General features: G+C 45.9%; 1 protein-coding gene across 6 annotated transcripts in view; it reads left to right on the top strand.

The window, feature by feature from the left end:
• The window catches only part of TLL2 (tolloid like 2), a 101,868-nt gene that overhangs the window by 24,723 nt on the left and 62,078 nt on the right, over positions 1 to 15,067 (top strand). For 5 of the 6 annotated variants that reach the window (XM_087764581.1, XM_087764583.1, XM_087764579.1 and 2 more), the window contains exon 2: positions 11,066 to 11,176. The exons of the other annotated variant lie outside the window; for it this stretch is intronic. In XM_087764581.1, coding sequence (XP_087620707.1) covers positions 11,066 to 11,176 — 111 coding nt within the window. The remainder of the gene's footprint in view (positions 1 to 11,065; positions 11,177 to 15,067) is intronic. 6 annotated transcript variants of the gene reach the window in all.

Here is a 15,067-nt window from a genome sequence, read left to right as displayed (position 1 = left end):
GCCCATTTTTCTGTGGGTGGGCAGGTGGCAGTGAATTTCACGCCTGTCTGTTTGGGGTCACCTGTTCCCCTGCTGCATTGCTTGGGGTGAAAACAGTGAGGTTTTGACACCTAGTGTGTCAGGGAAAAGGGGCAGGTTTTGCAAAGGAACCTGCCACCTGAAGGAAGAACATCCCTCCCCAGATGATGCAGTTAAATAAACTGTAATGGTTCACTCTGCGTTGTGGGCATGGCTGGTGAAATGTCCTCAGTGGGGGACAGTGATAAGCCACTGAACCACTCCAAATGAAGTTACAGCAGTTTTAATCTTAAATTTTCTTCTGCCATCTCTAAGGTTATTTTTCCTCAACTTAATTTCAAGGAATAAATCCAGGGCAAGTCCCACGGTACGAGAATTACCTAAGGAGAAGGTCTGACCTGGATTGTCTCCTCCTGGAAGACTGAAGCTGGTGGCCAGAAAGCTCAGAAAGGCTCTTGTGGGACAGCTCCTGAGGGGGGTGCAATGTTTTAGGTCAAGGTCCCCTAACCCATGGTACTGAGAAAGTAGTGTTGAACAGGGACCCGGATGCCTGAGACAGAAATTGCTGGCAGCTAGTCCCCAGGCCTCTTCTTGGGGTGACACTGGGGTGAGCAGGTGATCCCTAACTGTCTCTAGCCTTAAATGGTTGACTGCTGAAAATCATGGCCTGTGTCCCCCACAAGGTGAAGATCCTTTCAAAAAGAGCTTGTTCCATTGCTGCATAGCTGGACTGCACTTGGTTGTCCTTATTTTCCTGTCTACCCCAGACTTCGCTTGTGCACAGAGGTGTACTTGCTGCGAAAGGTCTTGCTTTCAGTCCCACAAGCCCAAGGTGAGGTGGTGTATCTCTCTAAGGGTAGATGGAGTTATTGGGGAGCTCAACTGAGTTTGGTGTTCCTACCTTCTGGTTTTAGGTCCAGATATCTGGAGTAGAAGACCAGCCTGGTACTTCAGTCAGGAGGTTGTGTTTGCAAGCAGAACAGGCTTTGCCTTAGTGCTTTGGTAATGAAGATGCACTATTACACGTGGCAGGCAGGAAACTGTGGGGACCTGATTGCTTAGTCACTTAGGACAAAAACGTTGCCAATTTTTTAGGCAAAAATGCTGAAGGTATGGAGATAAGGTAAGCTGGTTGATTTGAATTCTCGCGGTAGAGGGAGAAAAGGGGGCAGGAGAGAATCTGCTCTGTTCTGGCGGAGGCTGAGCTGAAGCAACTGGCTGTGCAAAGTGTTACTTTTCTGTATGCGATTGTTGCTTGGGGCTTTGGATTATATTAGCGTGGAAAAAATGCCTCTGAGTGAAGGGCCACAAATCATAGCTGGGCCAATAGGGAGGGAAAGAGGACTATAAAACAGGAAATCAATTTAATACTCAGTGGGTGTTTGCAGCGTGCTCACCCTTCCTTCAAATTGCCAAAGGAAAGATTAATTAAAGTTATATTGAGCAGCAAAAATGATGGAGGGTGTGAGATGGGGCTTGCGTGGTACAGCTTTGTCCATAATTAATTGACAAAGGCATTCTTGGATTTCATTACCCAGAACCTCGCCATCTCCTGCTCTTAAAGGGCAGCGGAAGCAATGATGGATTTCCAAGCCAGTGTTGCTGCCTTGCAGGTTGAGCTAACAAGGAACACTTTGTAGGCATTTGGGAAAGGTGCTGCCTCTGTCAAGTAGTGCCATCGTGCTATTTATGGGTCCTGTCATTTAGGATCAGAGCATGAAATGCTTTTATCTGCTTGTGGCTTTGGTTCCTGGTTCCCCCTTCTGCCAAGGTTGGTCTCTACTCCCAAGTAACAAGCGATAGGACTACAGGAAATGGCCTCAGGCTGCGCCAGGGGAGGTTCAGGTTGGATATTAGGAAAAATTTCTTCACTGAAAGGGTAGTCAGGCACTGGAACAGGCTGCCAAGGAAACTGGTTGAGTCCCCATCCCTGGAGGTATTTAAAAGACGTGTAGACGTGGTGCTTAGGAACGTGGTTTAGTGGTGGACTTGGCAGCGTTAGGTTAACGGTTGGACTTGATGATCTTAAAGGTATTTTCCAACCTAAACGATTCTATGATTCTAAGGTTGGGAGCTGTGTGCACGGCAAGGTGGAGGTGTTGGCAGGGGATGGAGATAGCTGGTGGCTACATCTCTTGTCTCTGTCTGCTGCCTTTATTTTGTCAGAATAACTTTTGAGCAGGGTACGATGAAACTGTAAGAGGCCAGGGCTGTCTAGGCCGCTTGCTAACTGACGATCAGGGACAGAAGAGTATGTGGCTTCCCTTTCCCTGCATCATGATCCAGCTGCCATCTGTGTCCCTTGTGTACTTTTCATGAAAAGTTGTACCTGATCAGTGCTATCTTTGTGAGAGGCTTTTCCTGCTTGCACCAGCTGCTTTTCGGGGCTGTTGTGTGTTGTTTTCTACCGCTTTGGAGACACCAGGGCTTTGCCTTTGTGATAGAGTTTCAGAAGCCAACTCCTGTAAGCTGAGACTTTGTAAGCCCAAACTGCCAGGTTCTACCTATCTGTGACTAGAGCACTTCCTCCCAAGTTTTCCCTTGAAGATCTTAATTTGGTTTGATGTCAAAGCTCCCCTTGAATCTATCTGGATATGAAGCTTTCTGCTCTTGTCCATCTGAAAAGGAGCTGTGGCAGTCCTCTCTAAGGGTGTTTAAACACTTCGTGGTGCAAGGAGGAGTTTCTACATACCATGCTGTTGTAAGAAGAAGGCTCTGCCATCTGCCCAGCAGGCCAAGGTCTGGTAATCCTGGAAGTTTGTTTTCTCTGTTGATTTCCATAATAAATTACTGAATATGCTCGCTAGTGCAGGGCTGGGAGATGTAGAGCAGGCTGAAGCTTTGGATTAATTGGATACAGAAGCTCCAGTCTTTATTGGCAGTATGAGCCCCATGGCCATGCCTGAATTCTGTTTGTTGTGTATTACTGCTGTGATGGCTGATAGTGCCTGGCTGTGGGATACTGCAGAAAAGAACTTTTTTTGTTTAAAAAATATGTGTATGAATAACAGTCTCTTGATGCAAGGCCAGCACTAGATGTTCCTAAAATCAATTGTAATTGATTAGGCCAAGAAGAGGAAAAATTGATTGCAGCTTAGTGCAAATGCTGGGTTTGGCACTTCTAATACCAGCTAGGATGGAAGAAACAATGGCTGAGTTGGTTAAATTACATGAAGTTGGCAAATCAAGGGTTTGTTTTTTGGTTTGCTTTTTTTTGTTTGTTTGTTTGTGGGGTTTTTGTTTGTTTGTTTGTTTTGGCAAGGGCATCTTGCCAGGCTATTGGCTTAAAGAGAAGATATCCGATCTGTTCTGAGTCACCACTGGCTTTTCCCCTATGTGGCTCTGAACTTTGTTAACTTGGAGAACAAACAGACCCACCAACACTACCCTTGTTTAAAAGCAATTTCCCTGCACTCTCTTCTGGCTAGGAAGGTGTCAGCTGCTCAGCTTATGGATGTAAGTAGCTAAAGACACAAAATACGTGCTTTCTCATCAGCCCTGGATGCTCTAAAGAGAGACTGTTGCTTCATAGTCCACTAGCTCAGTGCAGTAAAAGACGGAGGTTTTTTTCTAGCCTACCTTATATGGAGACTGCTTCCTCAAACACTAAACAATAGCAAATGGAGAGATGTCCGGGCAAGGATGGGGGTGGCATCCAGCTGAGGGCTAGACACTAGGGTGGAGGGAAGAAATGATGAGCTGGCAGAAGCTGAAGAGAAAGAATCTCCCTTTGAAGCGGTGGCACAGGGTGGGAGCATGCTGCTTGCACTTGGGAACAAGCAGGATCTGAAAGTCCTTCCTGGCTTGTGAGAAAGGAAGGTGCTGAAATTGAGCCCCCTCCTCAGCAGAATGGAGCATCCATGGCCATGGTGGAGTTGGACAGGAGCTGGGAAAGGTACCTGTGTCCCTCAGCAGGAGGGGGACGGGGGTGCCTGGGCAGAAGGACAACCAAGTGGTGGGGGTAGGGATCAAAATACATTCATTTGTGTGTCTGTGATAGCTTCTTCCTAAAGTCTGCTGCCTGCCTACATGTAAAATGTGTCCAAGAGGCACTCTGCAGGCTGCACACAGTTTTCGCAGAGAATGATTCAGAGATGCACAGCTAAAGCCCTGTCTCCTATCAGCATTGCCATGGGACATGCACAGTCATCTAGAGCAGAAAGCAGAGAGAGCAAAAATGTTAGGAAGCTCCCACAGCTCAATTTAGTTTGCATGGAAACAGGAGGGGTTAAGCCAGTCCCTTGGGTTTTGCACATCGGATTACAGAGGAGTAGCATCCTTTACCCTGTAAGGCACACTGAAGAACTGGGCAGCAAACATTCCCCTGCAATGTTTTCCTATGAAGAGGCAGGTGTTTAACCATTTAAGAGCCCGTAGAGGGAGCTGCTTTGCTGGCTGTGGCATAGATTTCCCATTCTATGTTCACATATGCCTTCCTGCGTTGCTCATTGTACCAGGAATGGATTGATAGATCACTGGACTGCAGTGACTGCCATGTCAATGTGGAAGAGATGAAGACCTTGAGTGAGGAAGCAACCAGCAGCAGGAGAGTTATGAATATTAAAAGAAAAAGATCTTTCTCCTAACCTAATTATGGCAGGCAGTATAACCCATGCCACTGAATTGTTCAGTTCTTGGTTAAAATAATGTGGCATTCAGCCAAGGGAGAGCATCTATTGGTCCTTAAAGCTGGTCATTGTGTAGGCTCACATGTATGTTCGCAGCTTTGGACAAACTCAAGTCCAAAGTATTTCTTTGTTCCTGCATCGTCACCTTCCAGGAAAGGAAATTCACTGAACATGAATCGGAATTCCTGGCCTAACTTGGTCTCCTGAAGATAACTTCCCAAGAGAGGGTGCTGTGGGAGCACTACACATGATAATTTAGGCAAGTCAGGTTTCTGTGGAAGTCTGAACAGGGATTCAGACTCCAATTGCCAGACGGTTTTGATATTCTTCAAATACTTGTTGCCGTTTAGAAGTGGACCGCCGTCTTAGACATTCCTCCACAAACTGAGACTTGTTTCTGAAACAAAACATGCTCTCTGGGCAGGGGAACTCCTGCTCACTGAAAACTGAATTGCTGAGTCCCTATTGTCAGGAAACCCCTCTCATGCCAGGCAGCAGCTCTGGCTCCAGACACTCTTGCTGTGTGGAGGGCTTTACCGCCAGAGCCTTCAAGCCAGCTTATCCCTCAAGCTGGTCACTGGGAAACTTCTGATCGTTCCTACTGAGGAGAAACAAACTGATCCAGATGAAAATGTAATGGCCAAATATAGCAGTCTTGATGCTTTTCTTTTACTCACTACTGCCACTTGTTTCCCATCCTCCTTTGGCTTGAGTGTTCGATGCTCAGGAGCTGGCCCTATTTCCAAAGTGTTGGCTTGGGATTTTTTCTCTCTCTTCTTTCACTGGTTTTTGCCTTATTTTGAGGCTTTGCTCTTCCGTCTGACACAGTTGTTACTTTGCCCAAAGGAATGTGTTGAGCTTTTTCTTCAAGGTACAAATTTTTCTTAGCATGCTTCAGAATATGTTCTGCTGGTTCCTATGCCAACAGGCAGTTCAGCAACAGCAGCAAACCTGTCTTCCTGTGAAGAAAGAAATATGGAGGTGCTGGGAACACACTTTGATCTGTTGATTTATTTATTTATTGTTAGACTGCAGAGTGTTAGCCCTAATGAAAGTGTGGCCAGCCCTGAAAATTAAATCTCCCAGTGTTCAGACCTGTCAGGTTGGGAAGCATCAGCAAATGCTCAAAAATAACTTGCATGTTTTTGCCAGTGCATGAACAGTCATATTGTTGTTTGCCAGGAGGTGGCAAAGGAGGTATTACCTGCCTGTGTCTGCATAGGCCCAGGACTCCTTGACCATAGCTCGTGTTGGTAAGGTGGGACGTTGGTTTTCGTTGTACTATTTGGATATGGTACAATCAACTCTAGAACTAGAGCTGGTGCCCTAGGATCTTTCAGTAATGAAGATGATGGAGAACAGAGATCTGGGTGAGGATAGACATTGCCCCTTACAAATACGTGTGTGATTAATCTCATGAGTGGGTTCAGAGCACATCCTTCGATTGCACTGTGAGCCACAAACAGCCAGTGTGGCTCATCACTTGGGTGACACAGTTGAGCCTGTGTCAGGCAGACACAAGCAGGCTACCCGGGTTGCCTGACAGTGGCATCTGTTGATGCTCACAAAATTGGAGATGACAAGGTTAATTGTGCAAATGCTCCTTCCTTGGATATTTTGCACTGGCACAAGTAGTCGTGAGGCATACCCACTTGGGAACCCAGCTATCATCTACACACAGAGGTTGTGAACACTGGTGAAAACTGAGTTTGAGTGGTGAGTATTGATGAAACAAGTCTGAGGCATCTACCTGGCTTCATATCACTATTTGTTTTCCATGCTCATTGCTGTACTGCGCTGTGGGAAACCTGCTGAGCAAGAGTAAAGTCCTTCCAGCAAAACTGTGTTAAAACTATGCTGGAAGAGCTAAAATGAAGTCTGTCAGTGTGAGCTGTGCCAGCTGGCTGCAAGTTCAGACAAGACCCTCGAGCTGATGACATACATTAACTTAGCGTGGCTCTGGCCCCACAGAAAGAGGGCTCCTTTGGCTCAAGTTAGAGGGCATAGCCCTTAGTCTAGGTTCAGACCCCATTCAGCACCTGAAACCTGCCGTTTCTTAATAAAAAGCTCAGTTGGTGAAAGAGTCTACGTTTGAGGTGGAGTGGGATGGAGGGAGCTTTCTTGGCAGGCAGGGTATGCCTGTTTCCAAGGCCTCTTTTTCTGTGAATCTCTGTCACAGCTGGTGCTGATGGGTGCCACAGGGAAAACTGCTGTGGTCTCCCATAGCGTTCAGAGGCTGACCGCTTTGCTGATCCCTGTCATCAAGGTAAATGTATCGCCTATACTGATGCCCTGGTGCAGGAATGGGGGCTTCCTGTCAAGGGGTCATGGCAGGCAAACAGGTGCAAGTTTCGCTCCAGCTTGGTGGCTGGAAATCAGTTCAAACACAGACATTGGGTGACATTTCTCAAGCGTGGAGTTAAATTCATCTTCTGCCAGCTGAAGTGGCTCTTATATACTTGTATAAACTTGGAGTTGACTGCAGTGAGGGTGACGGATACCCGTCCCCAGGTATTTGTCTTGAATTGTTAGAGATCAGCCTGTTTTTAACAAATCACAACATTGCATTTTGTTTTGAGATGTATTTTTAGGAACAATGTTATTCAGTTTTCTGGCTGAATACCAGAAGCTTTTCTTGGTGATGATTTTTTTCCTATTTGTTGTCTTTGGGGAAAAAAACAAAACAAAACAAAAAAGAAGTAGTAGAAAGGACAAGAATTTTGTTAAAAGGCCTGGATGAAACACGCTTTTCATGAAAAAGGAATATTTTAAACTGAACACTTTTGTATTGAGTTCTCATAAGAGACAGAAAAATAATTTTTCTCCCCTGAAATCAGATTGTGCTACTCAGAACTAGGGAAAGGAGAAAACACAAGCAGCAAATGGGAGAAGGGAATTGCTTTGGGGTGTTGGGGGGAAAAAACAGGTTGGAGGTGATTTGCAGGGAAGAGTGGTGAAGATTTTAGAAAGAGGACACTTTGGGCTGTCACATTGCTTTGGAGTGGGAGCCTGCCAGAGCACCCCCAAAAAGTTATGTGGAAAATGAGGACTGTGAAGGCATTGGTGGGTTTGGACTCTGTGGTTGTGTGTGAAGCACCTGGAGAAACTGTTCAGCCTGTCCTCTGCCTAGAAGGAGGTGTTCTCCTTCCCAGTGCCATCTGCCATACCTTCCAGGCGTCATGGCAGCTCTGTGCTCCGCACGCAATGCAGCACGTGGACTGTTTTCCTGGGGGAGAAACGTGCTGAAAATGAAGACAGCTTGCCAGGCTGCTTTTTTAATTTGGGTGCTGGATTTGTTTGTTAAACACAGCCGTCCTTCCCCTTTGCCCCAACAGACAAATGCTGTCCGGTTGCATATGCTGGGAGGTGGTGAGGTTAAACATTTGGGGTGGTTGGTGCAGGTTACTAGTCCAGCGTGGAAGCAGTCTCTCTCATATTGGCTCCATCAACCTCAATAAGAGCTGCTCTGTTCTTACTATCCAGAGCGATTAATGCATCTTCTTAACAACAAGCTGTCACGCTGTTGCACCGAGCGTTATGAGTTTGCACCTGGCTGTACACTGCAGAGCTCTCTGCCAAGAGAAATACTGGTTTCCAAGTTTGTTAGCCTGCTGTTTGGAGATTTTAATTTTTTTTGTTTGTTTTTGTTTTCTTTTTTGGAAATCCTCCCACATTAAATTAAAAAGGAGACCTTGGTAAAGGAAATCAGAAGGGATGCTTTGAGATGCTTCATTTGCCAGCAGTCTCTGAACTTGTGACCCTTTAAAATAAAGTACTTGGGCTTTCCTGTGGGACGGCTCCCTTGGGGTGGAAGCAAGCATCTTTCAGGCTTGCGTGCCTTTAGGACAGAGCCTTTGACAGCACAGGAGAAGTTGCAGCACAGCATTCTCAGCCGGGACTTCCAGCGAGGAAAGTTGTTCAGCTGGTTCGGGACTGTGATAAATCATGGTTCCCCTGGAGCACGCTGGGACTGCAGAGAGCTGGAAATAAATGCTAGGGAAATTCAGCTTTTGTAGTGGGCCATCTTTCAGGATGATGTATGACTTTGTAACAGAAAGAGATTCCTTTGCTAGGGCTGGGAGAAAACTGCTGCCTGCCATTGGGAAGGAAAATATAACAATTCTGTTGACGTAAATCCATGCCGCAGGCTTGCCCTGAGAGCTGTGCTTTGGCATGGGCTAGCTTAGCCTGAGAAACAAACTGTGTGGTACTAATGGAAAAGAGCCACTGAGAGCCCAAGGTGGTGGCAATTAGTTTGGGGCTGAAATGGAATGATAGGTTTGGCAGGAGGGTAGCGAATGGGTACCTAGTTGGCCAGTATAATAGTGACTTGCTGAATGTGACTGGGGAGGGAATCAGATGGCATGGGATGCTGTTTGCATCTCTGCCCCTTGACTGCTACATTGTCCTGAGCAAATAATTCCTCTGGATGGATAAAATGTCTTTTCTTCGAATTGCAGCCACAGGAGCATAGGTCTCTGCTTTCTTCTACTGGCCATTCCCGATCAGCTTGGGATGTTTGGCCATGCTGGTAGACTTGTTAGCTGGTGGGGATCTGACAGTATTTTAGGTTCTTCTCTGTTCATTGTGAGGGCTTGGATTGCCAAGAAGTTGAGGAGAATCCGATTTCTGTGTTTGTGTAGCAAACAGAGGCTCTGTCCTAGTTATAATTGATGTTAGTCTGTGTGTAGGTTTGTCTGCACTAACTATGGTCTATTCTGGAGCTGTTGCCGTATTTCTGTACTGTGGGGTTTGGTAGCACTGTTCAGGAGACCCAACCAAAAAGCCAGAGCCAGCCTCCTTTGAGGCTGTCTCCCATTTCTCTGCTGTGGCTGGGTAACCAGGGGGAGACAGCTTTGTTCCAGGGAAAGGGGGAAGCATCTGAGTCCCCCTTTGCTCATGCCAGGGCTTTGCTGCTCGTAGCAGCTCTTGGCTGGGGTAGTTTGTGGTAGCTGGGATGTGCCCAGTAGCACGCAAAGACTTCTTGCCATTCCCATGTCCCAGAAGAGTGACACTGGCAGATGTTATTGTACTGACTGAGGTGCTGAGATGCAGAATAGAGGAGGCAAGTGCTGCTTCAGAACGAGTGCCATGCTGTATCAGAAAAAAATTTTCTGAGTTAACCTTTCATAATTCAGTTGCCACGGATCTGATGGCAGGTTTCTGATAGTCAGGCAAAGGTCCCTGTTTCATTTGGCCTTGGCAGTAAAAGTGAGACGATGGGTAAAACCCATTGGTTTCTTAGGTCTAACATACTTTGATCAGTGATGTTGCTAGTGTAGCAATGGGATGTTTTTTCACCCCAAGTAATGTAAATGTTGTTGACTTAACAAGAGAAGAAAAAATGATTCCATCAAATCTGGTCCCTGTTGCAGAGGTTCAACATTGCTCCTTGTCTGACTTGCTGAGTTCTCTTGAACTGTACCACTGATTAATTTGCTCTGTTTCTTTTTTTTATTTATTTATTTTATTTTTCATCAGCCTATGCAGGCTTCTCGTGTAAGTTTTAACAGCTCTGTTCGTAACCTGTTTGTTATCTCTGAAAGATCTGTTCTGCTTGGTCAATTGCTTCATCACCTGTGTTTATTTTGTTCAAATTCCCCAAATGGTAACTATACACCGCAGCGTCAGCTGGGTTGGGATACTCCTGGGGTATAATTTTTTCCACTCAAATGATTTCCAGTCTGTTTCTCTGAGCTGTAAATGTCAAGGTATCAGTTTGTTTACCTTATTTTCATTGTTTCTGGCTGAAACTCAAGGATTTTTACAAAATTAAAAACTCTGCAAACTTACATCTGGGTAACTGAGCCACAACGGGACAAATAACTGGTGTTTCTCCACCAAAGTGGAAATGGTAGGCTGGCTCTCAGCTTGGATTTAGACCAGTGCAGTGTGTCTGAGTGCTAACTATGCGTATGAGGTCCTGCAGGCTGACAACTGTAGCCTTTAGATATACGCTGCTGAGTTGGAGTGCTTTACTGCTGTCCTCCTGTCTTATGCAAATTGTTAGCCTGGGGATGGTGCGGATGCAACATCTCAGTCAGTATCTGAGCTGCGACTTAGCTAGCTCCTTCACACTAACTAGGGAAATGCCAGTGATTGCCCCTTGTGTAGGCTTTAGTGAAGGGTGAACACCACCACCGTAGTGCCTGGTTGAGAGCTAGACCTATAACAATGAGTAACACAACAAATCCCAGCTAATCATCTCTTTTTGGTGGATCTGCACAGTGGCTTAATTTAAATGCTGTCACCTGGCCTCCACCGATGTCCACTCCGTCTGTACTTTTAAAACTGCTGCTGTGTATTACCTTTTCCTGGTCCATGGGGTAATAGCCTTTTAGGTGCGATACGGGCCACATAGGAACTGTACTTTCCTTCCAAAATAAAAACCAAACTAATTGCAGTTTGTTTCTCTCCAGCTGCCTTTTGGGGAGATATCGCTTTAGATGAAGATGATCTGAAGCTGTTTCAAATAGACAGAACTGTTGACTTAACAAAACACTCAGATGGCAACGCAAGACACACTTCAGGTAAGGGCAGCCCCGGGGTGGCGATGCCTTCTTTCCTCTGGTTTTATCCTTAGGGAGGAAGGAGTTCCCTCTCACTCATGATGCCTGTTCTCACAGCCAGGGAGATGCCTGCAGAGCTTAGTTATGTGACTGAGGGTGGGATCCAACTCTGAGCTTTGTTAAATAAAAAATGAGTCACATTTGATGTAGCCAGTCCTATCTTGTCTGAGGAAGAAGATTTTCAAATTTACAGCGTTGGCCTCTTTCCACGAGGAACAGTTTTTCTGCTAATTTGGAAGGAAATGTGTTTGAAATAGGGACACTCAGTTTGGCATTAGTTTTGGCTCTTATTGTCCTCCCCCTTTTTCCTGCAATGTGTGATCTTAATGGAATAATGCATTTTTTTTCAGCTGTCTACCTAGGTAAAACCCACTGCAGTCTTGCATACAGACTACCCTTGAAGTGATGTTATAATTGAAATAGGTTAACAATTGTGTTGATTTTCTGTAAAACCAATAGATGGGGTAACATATGCTAATGTTGCCCCCCTACACAGCTCTGACTGGACTCCAGCTCTAACAGTCTCTGAAATGCTGTGCAACTGGTTTGGAGGGCTGCCTGCAGTATTGTTGCCTCTACTCTACTTTATCCTGGCAAGAGAGAAATTGTTGTAAGTTTGAGCTCTGAGTCGCACCAGAGGGGCTGGAGACAGAGCAGGTCAGGACAAACTACTTTTGTCTGTCTGCTGATATGCTGTTAGGTTAGCAAGTAGGATGAAAGGTTGGATAGAGACAGAAATCACTGAAATCACATGTTCGCCTGACCCCTGTGCATCTCTGTTCATGCTGTACCATTCAGAAGGACTGCTGGCTGGTTCTGTATCCTTGTGACTGTCTAGCTTTAGTTTCATAGCAGGTGTAGGTCCTGTTCTGGGGATCTGTGCTCCAGCTTGCTGTTGGGATGAGTGTGAAAGATGTCACATCCATCTCTCAACACAGAGGCATGCTTTTGATGTTGATGTAACTGATTAAACTCATGCAGATGCTGGAATTCTGGGCAGAGGAGGGCTGTCCAGTTCTTCAGATTACGGATTACTCCCTGGAAATCCAGTTATCCTGCGTTGTCATGTCACTTAGCCCATTCATGTCATGTTTTGGGCTGTGGCGTATTCTCAGGTGATAGGTGATTAGGAGTAGGTTGCCTTCAGAGCACAAGGTACTTCAGAAAATGAGGACTAAGTAAGTGGGACAGGCAGCATTCATCTCTTCCACATCCCTTTGTCAGCTCCTGAAGTTAGATGAGGAAACCTCTGGGGAAGCAAAGCCAGACGGTGTTTGACGGTATTAGTTTGCAATGGTAGTTTTTTTAGTTTCATATCTAGCACGTTTCTTTCACTCAGCACTGGTGCCAGACCCACACCATCTGGCAAATGAACTGAATTTTATAACCCACATCTGTATCATGTAATGCAGGCGCTAGTCTCTTTACAACCAAAGCTCATGTTGTGTGGTTGGATTAATCTCTTCATGGCATCTTTTACTGACTGAGGCAAAGCTGGTGCATCATACGATGCTTTGCATTAGGCAAATGGTGATGTCACGTCACTCACTTGGCCCTGTCCTCATCTCCGGCAGGCTTCATTCATCCTCCTGGCTTTCAGCCCCTGGAAGTGGAAGCTGATAAATGGGCAGCCCCCATGACTGCCATGCTTTCTGCAGAGCATTCACAGAGGGATCCCTGTGTTCACCTGCCCTGTGAGGGGGCTCTCTACAAGGGCAGGAAGGGTTGATTCTTCTCTTGTGGGGCTTGCTTGACACTCATGTGAATTGTAAAAGGGTGGTCTACTTTAGCATGATGTGGATTGGAACCCATTCTTCCCTGGGAGAAAGTCCTGCGCTCTGCTTTTTTATTTCCAGTGGGAAGAATGCAACCTCTGTACAGAAACAGCCTAAGACCTTTTATGAATGGGACCCCTTGAATTATAACATTTCAGAGTTTCCTAAAGCTGTTAATCGGATTAGTTGTATAGTGGAGGAAGTACTTAATACATATATGCAGACACACAGGCTCTTCGTATCTGGGAGCTGCAGTTCTGAACATGCTATTAGGCCAGGCATTCTTCTTCCCCTTTGTTGTTTCCTTGTCCCCAGAAAATGCTGTTTGGCTGGGAGGGGGGGGTGAAAATTGTGCCATTTGACACTCTTGGGCTGTTTATGGGCACACGCTCTGCTAGCTTGTGTGGAGCATCTGCAGCTGTCAGGCTCTGGAGGAAGAATGGGGTTCCTGTGTTCAGGGACATGGTCACAGGGGACATGGTTCTTCACTGGATCCAACTGGAGATGATCTGTTTTAGTAAAAGCTCTGCCTTGGTTCGTGAGGGTTGAGACTGTCAGATGTTTAAAGCTTTCCCCATGCCAACTCCACCTCTTCACCTTCTTCCAGTCTCCTGTCTAGAAAGATAGCTATGCCCTTCTCTAGGCCCTTGAGAGAGAGGCAGGGAATCTGATCTGAGGACAGCCTGGATTCTGCCACAGATCTCTGTGCTGAGCTTAATTTCACAGCATGGATGCGTTCCAGGCTTGTTTTCTGCGTTAATTTCCTACTTGCAGAAATGCCATAATTGCTGTTCAGACCTTCAAAATTTGTGAGCCTACTTGAGAGTGGGATGCCTTTTATTTTGTTGAATCAGCACTGCCCCTGGTTTGGCTTCTGGGAGAATGGGATGCCTTGAAGTTCAGTGTTTCCAAGCCTTTTCTCAGCAAATATTGGAGGTAGTGTTTCATTCCCAAATAGCATTGTCCTCCTGGTGAAGTCACAGAGCAGGGTCATGGTTCCTTCCCTCTGAGGGATGCTGGCTCAGATCTCTCTGGCTCATGTGGGATTCTCAGTTAGGGGTAGCTGTCTCCTTGGTACCTTGCTTCAGAGCTCCAGCAACGATGTCTCTCTTTGGCCTTGTCTGGATGTCTCTGTCCAGTGTGCCTGGATTATTTTGTGTGAGTGGTCACGTATAGGGAATTGGCATTACAGAGGGAATTGCGTCACATGTGTTATGCACTTAAAGCCTTCTGGAGTGCAGAATATGACCTGATAGTCCTTATTCATGTGAGCAGTCTCCTTTGTTCCAAAGGAGCTTCCTTTCCAAGAATTTGTCAGGGAGAGCACAGGTTGAGCAGCTGAAAACTGCAGAAAGCTTTGCAATAGCATCTTGCGTGCAAGCATCATTCTGATATGTTTATAGCAGTGGCGTTTTCTTTAGACCCTGTTGAGGGAAAGGCAGGCACGATGGTGGTCTACAGCTAAGTGTAACCCATTTAATCCAAGCAGGTTTTAGGTGTGTACATGTTGATCTCTGTCGTCTTGGTTAAAAACTCTGAGCCATGGCTTAGTAGAGAGTATTTGCAAACAGTGCAGAGTCACTCTGAGGAATGCCAGGAGATGTGCTCCTCTAAGAGGGCTCAGGACTACCAGCTAGTTAGTTGCTCATCTGGACTCTTTTAGGATTTTCCTGAAGGTTCCAAAGTGCTTTCCTCCAACCCAATTTTAAATCATCCCAGTAATATGACATCTGTGCTCCTTTCCATAGGTCTCAGCTCTGCTTTACCTGAAGCTTAGTTTTACTCTCATCAGTGATCTGGTAAAAGAACTGTTTAAAGTTGCACAATTTGACCTTTCTTTGAGTTGAGATAAAATTTTTCTAAACCAGGAAAAAGAAAGTTGGTGTTTTCCTCCCAGTAGCTGCTCTCCTTTGAACCGAGGTCCTAAGCTCAGAGACCTGCTTGTGTTCTTTTTGTCTGCTGCTTCTTGTATCGTTAGAGATTCTGCAGGCCAAACTGTGCTTTCCACATCAACCATTCATCCTGCTATTACCATCTGTAATGCCACATTAAAAATCTGCCAAAGAGGAAATTTCCT

The sequence above is a fragment of the Nipponia nippon genome, unplaced genomic scaffold, assembly GCF_047370975.1.
Source record: "Nipponia nippon isolate SJK-2023a ecotype South Korea unplaced genomic scaffold, ASM4737097v1 scaffold_3, whole genome shotgun sequence".
Classification (NCBI taxonomy): Eukaryota; Metazoa; Chordata; class Aves; order Pelecaniformes; family Threskiornithidae; genus Nipponia; species Nipponia nippon.
The sequence above is the reverse complement of the archived record's forward strand: the minus strand, read 5'-3'. Positions and strand labels throughout refer to the sequence as shown.